At 51.0% G+C, this 14,187-nt stretch overlaps 2 protein-coding genes and 1 long non-coding RNA gene across 7 annotated transcripts in view; 1 reads left to right on the top strand and 2 right to left on the bottom strand.

The window, feature by feature from the left end:
• Nucleotides 1-9,446, top strand: part of LOC113615396 (uncharacterized) — a 50,806-nt gene extending 41,360 nt beyond the window's left edge. For both annotated transcript variants that reach the window (XR_003430991.1, XR_003430992.1), the window contains exon 4: nucleotides 8,975-9,446. This is a non-coding gene — a long non-coding RNA (uncharacterized LOC113615396). The remainder of the gene's footprint in view (nucleotides 1-8,974) is intronic.
• On the bottom strand, nucleotides 3,676-13,625 carry PLEKHO1 (pleckstrin homology domain containing O1). Of its 2 annotated transcripts, none has more exons than XM_027097754.1 (6): nucleotides 13,273-13,625; nucleotides 12,442-12,588; nucleotides 7,757-7,897; nucleotides 6,929-7,033; nucleotides 6,444-6,545; nucleotides 3,676-4,504 (listed from the first exon to the last, which is right to left on the bottom strand). In XM_027097754.1, exons 1-6 carry the CDS (start codon nucleotides 13,300-13,302, stop codon nucleotides 3,800-3,802), a joined length of 1,230 nt encoding a protein of 409 aa, XP_026953555.1. In that variant the 5' UTR covers nucleotides 13,303-13,625; the 3' UTR covers nucleotides 3,676-3,799. The 2 variants fall into 2 exon arrangements, with proteins under 2 accessions (XP_026953555.1, XP_026953556.1); XM_027097755.1 differs by having other exon boundaries at nucleotides 3,690-4,504; nucleotides 7,715-7,897; nucleotides 13,273-13,377.
• VPS45 (vacuolar protein sorting 45 homolog) overlaps nucleotides 3,690-14,187 on the bottom strand; it is an 81,990-nt gene continuing 71,492 nt past the window's right edge. For 2 of the 3 annotated variants that reach the window (XM_027097748.1, XM_027097750.1), the window contains exons 15-20: nucleotides 13,273-13,878; nucleotides 12,442-12,588; nucleotides 7,757-7,897; nucleotides 6,929-7,033; nucleotides 6,444-6,545; nucleotides 3,690-4,504 (exon numbers count right to left, since the gene is read on the bottom strand). In XM_027097748.1, the coding sequence (XP_026953549.1) occupies nucleotides 13,299-13,878 (580 nt within the window). In that variant the 3' untranslated portion in view covers nucleotides 3,690-4,504; nucleotides 6,444-6,545; nucleotides 6,929-7,033; ... (1 more) ...; nucleotides 12,442-12,588; nucleotides 13,273-13,298. Of the gene's footprint in view, nucleotides 4,505-6,443; nucleotides 6,546-6,928; nucleotides 7,034-7,756; nucleotides 7,898-9,444; nucleotides 9,540-12,441; nucleotides 12,589-13,272; nucleotides 13,879-14,187 lie in introns of those variants that run through there. The other variant, XM_027097749.1, reaches the window with a different exon arrangement.

Below are 14,187 nucleotides of genomic sequence, written 5' to 3'. Positions count from 1 at the left end.
GTGTGTGTGTGTGTGTGTGTGTGTGTGTGTGTGTGTGTGTGTGTGTGGTGTGTTCGCTCCCACATTTACTCGGGTTTCTTTTCAACCTCTCCATATATGGTGTGGCTCTAGAGCAGCCTGGGGATTGGCTGCTGTTGTTGGGAGACTCGGAGGTAGGAAGAAAGCAGAAAAAAGAACGAACCCAGCAAGGGGAGGGAGTGTCAAGGGGAGGGGCTGTAGCTGAGCTTTGAGGGTTGCAGAATGGGGCTGGGTGCCCTTGCCTGTAAGGTTTAGAAAGGGGAGAGATTCTTCGGGGCTGATTTTTGTGTGTAATGAGGTAGAGCTTACTGTTCGCAGAGGGTCTGGGAGAGGGCAGGGAAGGAGGCAAAGCTATTTCCCTAGGGTCGGCACCGCATTGGTTTGTGACGGCTGGAGCGGGAGTTAGAAAAACTTGGTTTTTTTTTCCTTTTCTTTTCACCCTAAACAACCTACAGCTATGCTGTGGAAATAGCATGCAAATTAATTCATCAGCTTTCCAGGTCAACACCTCAGATATTCTTCCTAATGGAGGCCAGTCAGGACTGTACCGCACTCTGTTCCCCAAACCTCTACAAGTTAATGGGGGAAGAACAGGAAAAGTTGAGGAAAATGTCATTGAAATAGGAAATGGCATTTAGTTCTTTACCTGTCTCTGCCCCTCGCCCCATGTCAACTCTGTGTGTACTGGATTTCCTCATCTCCCTTGCCTGGGGCCTCCCAAAAGATTCTCCCTTTTCCAGTTCATTTGTGTAAGAAAAGAATATAGCAAAGATGTTGGAAGAGAGGAAAGGAGGAAGAAAAATACACATCCTGAGAAACGTCTATCGGCAACTGTGTAGTAAGCAGGTTGCCCCGCACCCCTACTCAATCCACCCATTTGCCCCAGAACACGTGACTGGGAGGAAGTAAGGGAAATATTTCAGGTAAAGAAACTGGAGTGATGCAGTGAGGGAAGACGGTTCTGGGAGGAGGGAAAAGCTAGAGTTCCAGCATCATTATCCTCCAGCCACAGTGCCGGTGCTCATGCTTCCTTAACAGAGATCACGCTAGCAGCCCACCACCAGCGTACGCTCTTAAGCTGTTTTTCTAGCGGGGAGCCTGGCTTTGTGCTAAGCTCTGAAATTCTTGAAGACAGGAGATCAAGCTTTCTCCCTTCTTTCTATCTCTGGCCTTTAGCCCAGTACCTGGTATTCTCTCTCCTTGAAGAAAGGCTTATGGGCACAGTCTGTGGACTGGATCAACTCGTGTACCAGAACACAGTGACAGTAACCCCATCCCCTAAGCCTCATTCTAACTGTACTCCTACCACCTGAGCTACTGTTAATAGCCCACTGAGTCAAACTAATAATAGCAGCAGCTGCCCCAGCAGCTATTTACCAGCTGGCAGGCATTTTCCATACATTGTCTTTACACTTCCACTTTGCAGATGAGAAAACTGACACTTGGAAAGCTTGTGCCTTGCCCAGGGTCTCATAACTAAAAAGTCAGAATTTGAACCCAGATCTGTCTGGTTCCAAAGCTGGCCTCATCTTACCACCTTGTGGCCTGGTTTTGGTGCCTTAAGACTGCAGGAGCCCAGGGCCCAACCCTTAGTCTCCCGGGGTCCCTGATCTTTCTTTTCTGCTTCCCCTCACCTTTCTCCTCTCCGGTGTCTCCCTCCATCCTCTAGCTCCCCTGGGAGCCACAGATAATTGGCATGTTGGGATATACATGTCATTCTTGCTTTTGTCTTTTTCTTCATTATGTGGGAGCGACAAGGAAAAGAAAGAGAGAAAAAGGAAAATGCTGGTAAAATAAATTAATACAAAAATGCAGACTTACATATAGAAAGTAAATATTTTAACCTAGGCTTTCAATATTTGTGACAACGGGTAGCTCTGCTGACCATGCTTAGAGTTTAGGTGAGCAAAACTTGTTTGGAGGATAGGAAGTCTGGAGACCCAGGCTCCCTCCCCTCCTACCCCAGGAGACTCTGGGAATGACATGTAGGTGGCACTCTGGTGTACTCTCCTCACTCAAGGATACATGTGATTTAGTTATCTACAGGATAAATCTAGGGGAAATCTTCATGACTGTGACTGGTGGGGACCGAAAGAGCATGAGAATCTCTCTTCCCTACAGATGTTCAACTTGGACGGATTCCCCCATCTTGCTTACGGGGGTTATGGAGTAATGTCAGAGCAGAAGAGTGGCAATTGAGGGTCTGTGTTTTGCCCAAAGGATTTTCCTTGTTTCCCTCCTACCCCACCTTCCTGAATGTCACACGAGGGCAGCTTTGTGGCCAGGACGTACGCACAGTTTGTCCCCATTTTCTCCTCTTCTCCCCTCTCACCCTTAGGTGAACTCTAGGTTTTGGCTCTTGGAGGTGAGAGGGGACCTAGGGAAGGGGATCAGGAAGCAAGGGGTCTACAGTTGACCCTTGAACAACGTAAGTTTGAACTGCGCAGATCCACTTACATGCAGATATTTTCCAATAAACCCTACACTACACAGTCGGCGGTTGGTTGAGCCCTCAGGTGCAGAGGAACCATGGATATGGAGGGCTGACTGTTAATTTACAGGTGGATTAACCCTCGCACTTTTCAAGGGTCAACTGTACTTCAAAGTGTTTTTTTTTTAACCCTTCATTACTTGATTCACGGGACTGTCCCCTTCTTTCCAAAAATCATTCATATGTCGCCTTCTTCTTCTCTGGACACTATCACTGTTATTAAACCTGATCTTAGAAACTTCAGAGGGAAGAAGCAATCAAAATGAGCTGTGTAGTCTCTACCGCAGACAAGAATGTCGGGGAGTCTGGCAGCTGCAGAGGTGGTCAGGAGGGTGGTGGTGTGAGCATAAAGATGTTTTTCTAAAGCTGGGGCTTGATTAGTGTTGGAAGTAAGGTTCGAGGAAGGAGAGGGAGAGGCTACAGGAAACCCTAGCTTGGCCGAAAGAGGAACCTGGGCATATGTTTGGCTTTCCCCTTCATCCTACCCAGCTTGCATCACAAATCAGTTTCCGTTTTAGCGTGGTTCTTCCGTGGGGTTGACTGTCCCCGGTTCCCCTGTGCTAGGCGCCCCTAGCCAAGTGACCAAATCCATCCCACCCGTCCAGGGCTGTATCTCTGAATCAGTGTTGGGAAGGGTGTGAGAGAGGAAGGGAAGAAACACCTCATACAAGAAAGCCAGGCAGCGTGATCGCAATCAGAGGCTGCTAGGCGTGAGAAGCCAGTGCCCGGCGGCGGGGCTGGGGGTGTTTTAATCGCACAAACCCTCCTCGGGACTGGGATAAATTTCACTTGTGTGTGCGTGGACAGGTGGCACTGGCTCCCACATCTCTTGAGCTAGGGCTGAGTGGCTGAAATTTCACCCTCAGATTGAAAACTTGGAATGGGACACAAGAGACGGCCCACACCTCCCCCTCTAAACTTAGGAGCCCAGATACATCTTTGGGAGCAGCAGGATATTCCTCACCACACCTCAGAGGGGTGGTGCGTGTAATACGGTCAGACTGTGCCTCCGTCACCCTCTCTCTCTTCATACAGGTGAAAGCTTCTTAATACTGCTGTAGGGGTCACCTCCTCCCCAGATCTGAGGCAATTTAGGTCTCAGAGAGATAGATGGGGGGAAAGGAGTTTGGGAAATAAGGGCTGTAGGAGGGTCGGGCAGCAGCAAGAGCAACGAATTTGATCGTGTTTTTGTTTTCTTTTTTGACTGAGGTAAATAAAAAAGCTGTATCCTGCAACACTTGGAGATAAGAGTCTGTCCACCCCACACGTTCCAGACTCTGTCACCTTCCTCTACATCAGGCTCTTCCGGTACTGGCTATGCTGGCTGGGCTGTCTGAGGTGGGAGTCGGGGGTCTGCAGGTCCATCTGTCTGTACAGGTCCCTCAGCTCCCTGACTTCCTGGAGCACCCTCTTCGCCTGGCTCCAATTTGATGACGCCTCTCCCAGCAGCCGCTCTGTCTCCAGCAGCAGCTGTTCTGACTCAGAATCGGGAGGAGACCGAGGGGGGTCCTTGGCCTTTCGCTTCCCGTCTCCCAGTCCCTGAACCTCTGCCAGCAGCTCCTGAGTCTTCTCCAGTTTCCTTGCTACCAGGTCCTGGATCCGGGACAGCTGCCCCGGGTGGGGTGGGATGGGGGTCGGGGGGTCCTGGGCCTGCAGTTGGAGGGTGCGGGCTGCGGCAGTGTCCCGCTGAGACAGGATCTCCTCCAGGGAGGCACAGCGGCCTTTTTCTGCGGGGCTCAACTTCTTGGGTGCCTGGGGGGTGTAGGTGGCCCCTCTGTCTGGCTTTTCCCAAAGTCGGGGAAGGCCGCTTGCCCGGTCCGAGGAGGGCTGGATGCGGTCTGAGTCTGCTCTCCGCCGGCTGCCTGCCAGCTGGGCCACAGACTTGTCCAGGTCGACTCGAAAGCTCTCAGCACAGGAGGTTGGTTCCTCAGGGGAAGGGTCTTCCTCCTGGATCAGGTCCAAGGTCAGCATGCCATCCGAGGTAGAGGTTGAAGCCTGCAGAGGGAGAAGGAGGGAATGAAGGGGGTAGATTGTCGTTAGTGAGCATTTCAGGACTGACTGCCTGAAAGAGAAGCAAGCTGTGGTCATTTCCCTCCTCAACGTGCCTTCCCTGAATGAGAAGCCCCCACTCCTGACACAGCCCTCTGACTTTGTTTCCTATTGCTTATTCCTTTGATAGTGACTTAAACTTCTTTCTTTCTTTTATTTTTCTGTGACTTAAAGTAATTTCTCCTGGGGGACTTCCGTGGTGGTCCAGTGGGTAAGATTCCGCGCTCCCAATGCAGGGGGTCTGGGTTCGATCCCTGGTCAGGGAACTAGATCCTGCATGCATGCCGCAACTAAGAGGCAGCATGCCGCAACTAAAGACCCTGCGTGCCGTAACTAAGACGCGGCACAGCCAAACCAAGTTAGCAAATAAATAAATATTTTTTTAAAATACCAATTTATTAAAAAAAATAATTTCTCCTGCTTGTTTCCCATATTTTCCACTTTACTACGAGCTTCCTGAAGAGTGTCTTTTTCCTCTGTATTGTGGACTCTAAGCATCAGTTGGGTTTGACACATACAGGATGCCTGGCATGGCAGGGTAACTGTCCTTTTCCATCTGTATTCTCTGAGCCACAGACCTCAACCCCCTCTGCTATTTGGACCTCAGAACTTCTTGCCTTAAAATAAAACTTGTTCTATTTCCAGAATACTGTAATTAAAAAAAAAGTGATAATGGTATTCAGCACCTTATATGTATTGATACATATGTTGTTTCAATCACTCCTCACAGCAACCGTTCAAGTGGGCATGATTACTGCCCCACTTTACAGTTGGAGGCGGGCAGCTTCAGAGTACACTGCAAAGCTAGGTTCCAATCCAGTTCTGTCTGATTCCAAAGCCCATGTTCTTTCTTTCTTTTTTTTAAAAATTAATTAATTTTATTTTATTTATTTTAGTTTTGGCTGTGTTAGGTCTTTGTTGCTGTGTGCGGGCTTTCTCTAGTTGTGGCGAGCGGGGCCTACTCTTCGTTGTGGTGCACAGGTTTCTACTGTGGTGGCTTCTCTTGTTGGAAGCATGGGCTCTAGGTGCACGGGCTTCAGTAGTTGTGGCATGCGGCTCAGTAGTTGTGGCTCGCGGGCTCTAGAGTGCAGGCTCAGTAGTTGTGGCGCATAGGCTTAGCTGCTCCGCGGCATGTGGGATCTTCCCAGACCAGGGCTCGGACCCGTGTCTTCTGCATTGGCTGGCGGATTCTTAACCACTGCGCCACCAGGGAGGCCCCCATGCTCTTTCTACTATACCCGAGTGCCTCTTTCCCTAGACACTTAGCGCTCAGACAAATGAAAGAAAATCCTTGTTCCTCTAAGTGCCTGTGATACATAATGCTGTTATCCGTCAGGACAGCTAGCCACCAGACAGTAGCTTATGTTGCCTTGTACTGTATTCATCTCTTCTACTTTTCACTTCCCTTGTGGGTATATCTCATTTTCCCCAAAGGATGATACATTTATTGAGGGCAGGACTTTCAAATTCACAGTAGGTGCTGACTAAATATTTTTGGTTTGGAGGAATCAAGAAAGGGAACAGGGTGGAGGGACTTCCCTAGCCTTTGACCTTGGTACACAAATGCCTCTGGTGGGCTGTCTGAGATACAGTCCTGTCTGAGATGAACTGACGTGGAGTTGGCCCTTCAGCAATTTTTACTTTCTTTCTTTTTTTTTTTTTTTTGCGGTACGCGGGCCTCTCACTGTTGTGGCCTCTCCCATTGCGGAGCACAGGCTCCGGACGCGCAGGCTCAGCGGCCATGGCTCACGGGCCCAGCCGCTCCGCGGCATGTGGGATCTTCCCGGACCGGGCACGAACCCGTGTCCCCTGCATCGGCAGGCGGAGTCTCAACCACTGCGCCACCAGGGAAGTCCAATTTTTACTTTCTTATAGTCTTACATACCACAGCCATTAGGTGTCCCCGAGTTGGGGGGCGGCGGGAGTGCTGGATTTTTGCCCTGTCTCGAGTTGGGTGTGCGAGATAGCTGTCCTCCTCAACGGTGACCTGAAGAGATGCACTGTGAGTCATGGGTGCTATTTGGAGACTCTGTCCCAACCCAGCTTCCCCTGAGGCCTGAACATGCCTGGACTGGGAATAATCCCACCTCATGAACAATTTCTGAGCAAATCCAAGGGCAAGGGATGTATTGGACATGAAGGGGCTCCTTAAGCTTGGCCCAGGGCTGGCCCATGCATCAGAAAGTGGGGAAAGAGAAGTTGGCAGAAAAGACTTAGAAGTCAGAAGGAGAATAGGGTTTCAAAAGGGAAATAAAGAGCAGAGCTGGTGGGGAGCTAGTAAATGGGGCCCACACCATCCTCTTCCCTCTTCAGTGAGTCATTCTGCTCCCTCTGCCTCAGCGTCCCCTTCCCCACAATAAACCTCCTGACCTCATCCAAGATGCGGTTCTTGGCGCGGGTGATGGCGGAGTTGAGGGCGTTGATCCATGATTCCTTCTCTTCCGGACTCACTGCCAGGAAGATCAAGTTGGGTGCCTGTGAGGAGAAGATTCTTGTTTCAGTCAGGGTTTTACATTTGGCCTCACCTTGACAGTGAAGAAGTAAGAAAGTATAATCTCATTCTCTTAGACCCAGCTCTTGGAAGGAGAGAGATTCTACTTCTGGAGTCATCCGTAACTAAAGGAAATCAGCCTCTATTCCTGCAAAATGCCACTGCTTGGAGGCTGTTTTAGAAACGACCAATGAGGAGCTTAGAAGGGTACCAGATATTAATACGGCACTGGAGATAATTAGAGGAGGTTTGGGGAAGGACAGGTACTAAAATAAAGATCTTTAAATGTTTGAAGAAATAGAATTTGACAGGAATGGCTTCCCTGGGTTTCCTCAGACAAGAGAAATTAGATTCAGAATTTCAACCGCCTATCACAGTACAGGGAAAAGTGGCTGTCTCCCAAGAGGGGTGTGTTTGTGTATTTGTGTGTGTGTGTGTGTTAGAGAGAGAGAGAGACAGAGACAGAGAGAGGGAGAGAGATATGATCTTTGTGGCTGGACAGTTTAAAGGCTGGCTTGCCTGGAAGGAAGGAAATGGCCATGATATTCTCAGGTTAAATAATAAAAGCTGGCAGGAGAGCAATAATTCAGGGCCTCTGAGCCAAGAGAGCTGAGAGAGAGATCCTGAAGGGGCAGGTGCTCTCCTCTGCTCCCCACACCCCTGACCTGGTCGATGTTCCGGTGGCCCAGGCGGCAGGCGGAGCGTACCGTGTTCCCAGGCTGTTTGGAGTGGGCAAGAGTGAACTTGCTATGATTCTTCTTGCTCCTGCTCTTGGATTTCCGGAGCTCTTCACACTTCTCATAGTCACTCAGGTCAAACACCTCTTGAACATTTTTCTCATCTTTTACCTAGGGGAGGGTTGGAGGTGAGGTGCTGAGGATAAAATTACTTAGTCCCTTCTCCCAAATTGTTAGCTACTGACCAGTCTTGGGAACCAGAAGAAGCCTGAGAGGGGAGGGATGACAGGTTACAGAAAGGCTGTCCTACCCAAGGCCCACAGAGGCCTGACAGTGGGGGGCAGCCCCCCATGTCCTGATTCCTCAGGTGGGTTTCCATTTAAACCCCTTGTCCCCACTCCCCTCAGCCAAGCTACCATTTCCAGAGCCCCAGTAGGTCTCTCTTCACTGTGACTCCCACTTTGTCCTTCAAAGGACATGGTTACAGGACTAACAGTTTAATCCTATCATCCTGAAGTAAGCAAGACCCGGATGGCCCTTGATTGTCCAGAGGGAGGAGGTAAAGGCAGGGTCAATATCAGGGGATGTCTGGAGGGAACGAAGGGCTGCCTCCGCCCTCCCCTGTCCTATGTTTATGCTGTTGCCTTCTTATCCATCCCATTATCCCCTGGCTCCTTCCTTAAATATATACTATTATGAAGAGACTGATCTATCTCCTTCTTTTCAGAAGCTTCAGCACCATAGGAACAGCAGCCCCTGTGTTCAGTTTGTTGAGTTTGTTCAGACAGGGTGAAAAACACACCTGTAGTTCCTACCCCTCCTTCTTCCTTCCAAGGTACCGTGACAACCCAACCTAGCTCCTGTGGGCTTGAGAAGCCACTTAATTATCCACTGCTCTCTAGGCAAAGATGCATTTATACTCTCCCTGGAGGACTACTTGGAAAAAAGCGTTCTGCTACCTGTTTCCATGATTCCAGTTTGAGCCCTTACTGCCAGGAAGTTCTTCCTTGTGTCTAAACTGAGCCCCTCCTGCTTGTAGAATCCATCTTGCACCCGGTTCCACTCTCAGCATTTCTATCCATCATTTGGCTCTTAACTCTCTTGTTGAATGTCTAATCAGAGACCACAGTTCCGTCTACATCCTCCAACCCCAACCAGCCTTTTATGAGTGCCACAAAGCAAATTCTACTAACATTTCTGCCAAGGTCTGTTTTAAACTTCTCAGGGTTTTTTCTCCTCTCCCCTAAGGTATTCCCATAGCCCTAATCCTCTGAAGCTGTGATTTGGCTTGCAAGAGGAAAGAAGTCTTCATCACTGGCCTGGATGGAGCAGCCTGTGATTAGAAAACCCTTTCACCCTCTGCTACTTGCGCCTGGGACTGCAAGACCCTGTGGAATGAGCTGTTCAGGTTTTCCTGGGATGAGAGATGAAAACCACCAGCACTTGTCTTGTTAAAACTAAACAGTCAAAAGTAGCCTCATATGTTCCTTGGAAGACATCTACCCTCTCTGACTGGAAGTATTTCACAAAAGAGTCCCCACATCTCAAGCTCTGAAATAGGAATTGTGTGCCTGGAGGTGACTTCATTAATCCACCTGGTTCTCTCTTCCATCCCCCAGCCGATCTCTGCTCTTGTATCTGCCTATCCTTCTGACTTGGCACTGGACCCAGGGGGCTGACACAGACTCATTGAGGTGAATGGCTGCTCATACACCCACCTTGCTTTGTTTCCACGTGACCTGGCTCCTCCAGGGCTCTCCCCTATCCTGGGCTCCCGGGTTTTGGACTAGGAAGTGACCAGAAGCCTTGAAGGCTGTAGGTGAAAGTGGACAAGATGCTGGCAAGGGGTGTCCCAGAACAATTCCCAGAAACAGGGAAGCAGGGATTCCCAGAACATGGGTGATGCATCACTCCTCTTCCCCTCCTTCCTCAGAGCTGAGGCTATCAGCAGAGGCCAGAAATCTTGCAGAGGAAAGTGCTGGGTGTGTATATGTAGCCAGGGGAAAAGAGTTACTTGTTCTGTTTTCCTTAGGGGAGGGGAGGAGAGGGGAACGGAAGGGGAGGGGAACAGAGGGGAAGGGAAGGGAAAGGGAGATATTCTGGCTTGGACACGACTGATAAGGAGCTCTGGGGAGCAGAAGACATTGACAGGGGTTAGCCCCTCATAAGGCAGGGGTAGAAGATGGGGTAAAGCAGTGAAACAAGCATACTCCAGTGCCCAGGGAAGATGGACAACCCCAAGACCCTAGTTCTCCACTGTATTGTTTCTGCCCATCTAATTCCCACAGTCTCATTTATAATTACCACCCACAAAAGTCAACCCTTTCCCCCGATTCTTTCTCCTTAGCCCACAGAAAGGAATTTTTCCCATGCTTGCCAAAAAAAGATGCCTTGAACTCAATTTCCTCTACCATGAGGTCTCCCTAAGGTCTAGTTTCTGTTCCTATACATCAGCTCCATGATCATAAGGTGCCCTTTGACTAAGAATGAAGAAAACGATTATTAACAACAAATACAGAAGGATTTCTTTGGTGGGGGCAGTTGCAAAAAAAGACTGGCGCAAATTCTAGGGGAGAGGGTTAGGGATTTCCTGCATTAACATATAAATTACTGGGACTTCCCTGGTGGTCCAGAGGGTAAGACTCCTAGCTTCCCAATGCAGGCGCTGGGGTTCAATCCCTGGTCAGGGAACTAGATCCCGTGTACATGCTGCAACTAAGAGTCCGCATGCCACAACTAAAGATCCCACAGGACGCAACAAAGATCCTGCGTGCCGCAACCAAGACCCAGTGCAGCCAAAATAAATAAATAAATAAAATTTAAAAAGCCCATGTAAATTACAAACATCATACTATATTAAAAAGAATCTTGACTCTGTTGGCTCTGGAGCTTTTGGGAAGTGGACAGAATAAAGCCTATAGTCCTTGATCAGTTTCACCTTTAACCTAGGCCTTTGTAGCGTGGAAACTGGCCCCAAAGAAGAGTACTACCAATAGGCTTATTCCCTATTTTCCTATGCCTTTCTCAGCAGTGGGCAGTTGGCCCCATGATCGGTCAGATGCTCCTGACTCACAGGATACCAGACATCCTAAGCTGCGGTCATTCGATCCTTTCCCCTGTCTCAGTACCCCTTCCTCCACAAACAAGGGTCAACTACGCTCTTTTGCCCCCTGACTCTGTTCTTTGAACAAATACAAACAAGAAAAAGATGTCTTGTTCCTTCTACCCTTTCCCTGATCACATGTTTTCCCCACTGACGTGTGGGAAGTTCTCCCTGATTGCTACTAGAGTTTCCTGCCATTATGGAGTTCAGGGAAGACAGGAGATACACTTTGACACTTGCCTAAGGAAAAAAAAAGCCAAAAACCACCCCCTGGAAAGCCCACACATTGTGGAAAAACCTTGGGTAGGATTTGGGGTTGGGCAGAGGTGACCCTTAAAAATAAATTCTCCTGTCAAAGTGTTTTCTCACCTCACTCCATCACCAAGTTCTCAGTGTAAACAGCAAGGTTTAAATACCCTTATGAGGGATCTCTTTGGCCCTGGCACAGCTTAGTTCTTTCTTAGCTGCCTCAGTAGATGTCCTGTTCAGATGAATACTTTCTCTAGGACTGCGCATGTGTCTATTTCAATACCATAAAAGGATTTATTTACCTAAATATAGTCTATGCAGAAAGCAGAAGAGGTTAGAACTCAGGGAGGACTTCGCAGTTAGCCCTGGGTGAGGGGGCGGGTGGAGGGTCATCCTACTAGGGGAACTCAGGACAGTCTCCTAGGCGATGCTGACACAGTCAAAGAGGTAGGGACTGGAATGACTTCTAACCTACAGAGGGGCAATTTCAGTTTCTCAATATTACTATGTGTCATTTATCCCAAGAATTAGAGATAACAGAGAGAGTAATCTGGATTCAATATGTGGGCTCAGGTTCTGACCCAATGTGGACTGTGGTTTTCATTTTAACTATAGCCCCAAAGACACAGACACACAGGGATTCATAACTCCATTCTCCCTTCTGCTATAACTGGTGGGGGGCAGCTGGGCAGGAAGGAATGGAGAATGAGTTCCCTGCTTCTTTGTTTTTCAGTGGAGTGGGGATGGGGAACAGAGAACATGTTGGTTAGGGACACTGCCTTCAACAGAAACCACTGCCACTTACAAATACTCTACCTGAGGTCATGTGAGACTGACCCTGGGTTGTATGTGTGTTTTCTGTGATTCAGGGCAGCTGCACTACTGATATGACTTGTATATGTCCCTGTGAGAGACAGGAAAGGGGAGGCTAGCTGGGTTGGGATGGGGAGGGCAGGAAGGAGTGGAGAATAAGCTGAACAGTGTTTCAGCAGCAACAGCAAAGAAAAAATAATCCTACGGTCAGCTAGAGGCCAGGATAGGGTGGGGGCCAGCAGGGGACACTTAAAACTTTTGGGACATTCTTGGGAGGGAGTTATCATGGTTGTCAGAAAGGTATTTCCAAAGAAAAATTTTTAAATAAGATGCAAACTCAACTTCTAATTCTAACTCCAGTCTCCTCATTAAAGGGTGACCTTTCTCTGCAGATAAGATGGGGGTAGAGACCAACCAGACCGCTGAACTAGCTTTTGGAACAAAATGAGGAATGAGGTAAGGGGGAGATGAGAAGTAGATAAGACCCCTGCGGAGAGACAAAGTGGGGACTATGAGAAAACAGGGATAGTTAGCGGCAAAGGGCACCTACCTCTTTTTCGGAGATGTAGAGCTGGTCCCCTTTCAGCACCACGTAGCGGTTTTTCCAAATCTCCCTGAAAATCCCTTTCCCGCAGAATTTCCGGACCCAGCCGACCTTCTCAGGCGGTGCAGACTGATGATTTCCATCCTGAGGCCCCTGCCCCCCGAGCCAGATGAGAACCACACGATTAGGTGATTACAGCTTTTTTCTCCTCCCGTTCCGTCCCCAGCGCCCTCCTCAGTCCCCGGTCCCCTCCTTCCCGCGTCCGCCCCGCCGCAGCTGGAGTCTGGGAGACCCGCGTTCGCTCCCCACTTCTTCAAAGCCTTTCACTCCAAGGAACTCGCTTCCCCATCGCTCCCCTCCCCCTTCTCCCAAATAAACAACTGGAACTGCCAGTGGAAGGGGTGACGGCCGGGCTGGAGCCGAGGGGTGGCCTTCGGGTCTCCGCCGAGCCCCCCGCCCCCTCCCCCAGCCTCCCTCCTCGCCGCGCCGGGATTAACGGCATTTTATTTTATTTCTCATTGTCTTCTCGCCGCTGCAGAGCGCGATGCCGGCGGCCGCCAGCCGCCCGAGGAAGGGGAGGCCGGGGGTCGGGTAGAAACTCAGCCAAGTTAACCCCCAGCCTAAGTAAACAAACAAAAGCCCCCGCCGGTGCCTCGTCGTGGGGCCCAGCGCGCCGAGGCCGAGGCTAAGGGGACCGGCCATCGGGCCACGGGCCGGAAGGAGGGGGCTGGCGCGGGGCGTCCCCGGCCCCCAACCCGGCCGCCCGCGGCCCCGACGGGGCTGGGGTCCTCGGGGCACAAAGTCAGCGGCGGGCACGGGGCGGGCGGGCGCACTCACCCGCTTGGTGGAATTGTTCTTCTTCATCATTCCGGGCGGGCGGGCGGACGCGGGCGCCGAGGGGCGGCCCCGCGTCGGGGGCCGAGGCCGCTTCGAGGGGGCTCCTGCCCAGGGGGAGGGTGCGGAGAGGCCCCCGGCGCCGCCGCCGCCGCTCCTCCCTCCCTCCCTCTCCCCTTCTTTGTAGCTCCGGTTACACTAAAGGCCGGCCTCCCTCGCGCTCGCACACACACGCACGCCCGCTCCCCGCCCCTCGGCGCCCTCCATCCCGGCGCCCACGCGGCCCGGGCCCCCGAAAGCTCCCCCGCCGCCCGCCCGCCCGGCCCGGCCCGGCCGCTCCCCCGGCCCGGCGCGCTGTGGGCGGCCCAGCCCGCGCCCCGCAGCTCCATCCACCCGCCCGCTGACGTTGCGAGTTCAGAATAAAGGGCGAATCGCCGAGCCGGAGAGAGTGCGCTCCCTCCACCCCCCTCCTTTGTTTCTGACTCACTGAGGGTGAAGAAGACAGACCTAAACCCCGCCGTAGAACGGCGTCTGGAGGGGCCGGGAGTCCGAGACTCCCACAGACCGCCGGAGCGAGAGGTGGAGCCAGAAAAGACAGCCCGGGCCGACCTGCCGAGAGAGACGGCAGGGGCGGATGGAGCGGATGATAGAGAGACAGGGAGGTTTATGAAAACCGGCGATAACCTAGATCGGGATCCTCTCCCCCTCAAAGCCAAAACAAAAACAAGAACGTGAGCTGGGAGGGCGCGTTACCCAGGACTGGCAACTGGAATTCACACTCCCTAGGTGGTACTGATAGTGGTCTGGGCAGGTCAACCGTTGGGGAAAAGTTTTATGGAGGGTACCGATGTGAAGGGCGACTCCGTGGAAGAGAAGTTAATATTAATACACATTTCTTCCAGTTTACAAAGCCTCAGG

The sequence above is a fragment of the Aethalodelphis obliquidens genome, unplaced genomic scaffold (assembly GCF_003676395.1).
Source record: "Aethalodelphis obliquidens isolate GAN/ISIS:26980383/991018 unplaced genomic scaffold, ASM367639v1 scaffold116, whole genome shotgun sequence".
Lineage (NCBI taxonomy): Eukaryota > Metazoa > Chordata > Mammalia > Artiodactyla > Delphinidae > Aethalodelphis > Aethalodelphis obliquidens.
The sequence above is the reverse complement of the archived record's forward strand: the minus strand, read 5'-3'. Positions and strand labels throughout refer to the sequence as shown.

What these genes read in the sequence shown, in the direction of transcription:
- PLEKHO1 (XM_027097755.1), bottom strand. Translation starts at nt 13,302, where the DNA reads ATGATGAAGAAGAACAATTCCACCAAGCGG. An exon ending in AGAACAATTCCACCAAGCGG is followed by an intron (nt 12,589 to 13,272) that starts GTGAGTGCGCCC and finishes CTCGGGGGGCAG; the next exon opens with GGGCCTCAGGATGGAAATCA. An exon ending in GCCACCGGAACATCGACCAG is followed by an intron (nt 7,034 to 7,714) that starts GTCAGGGGTGTG and finishes TTCTCCTCACAG; the next exon opens with GCACCCAACTTGATCTTCCT.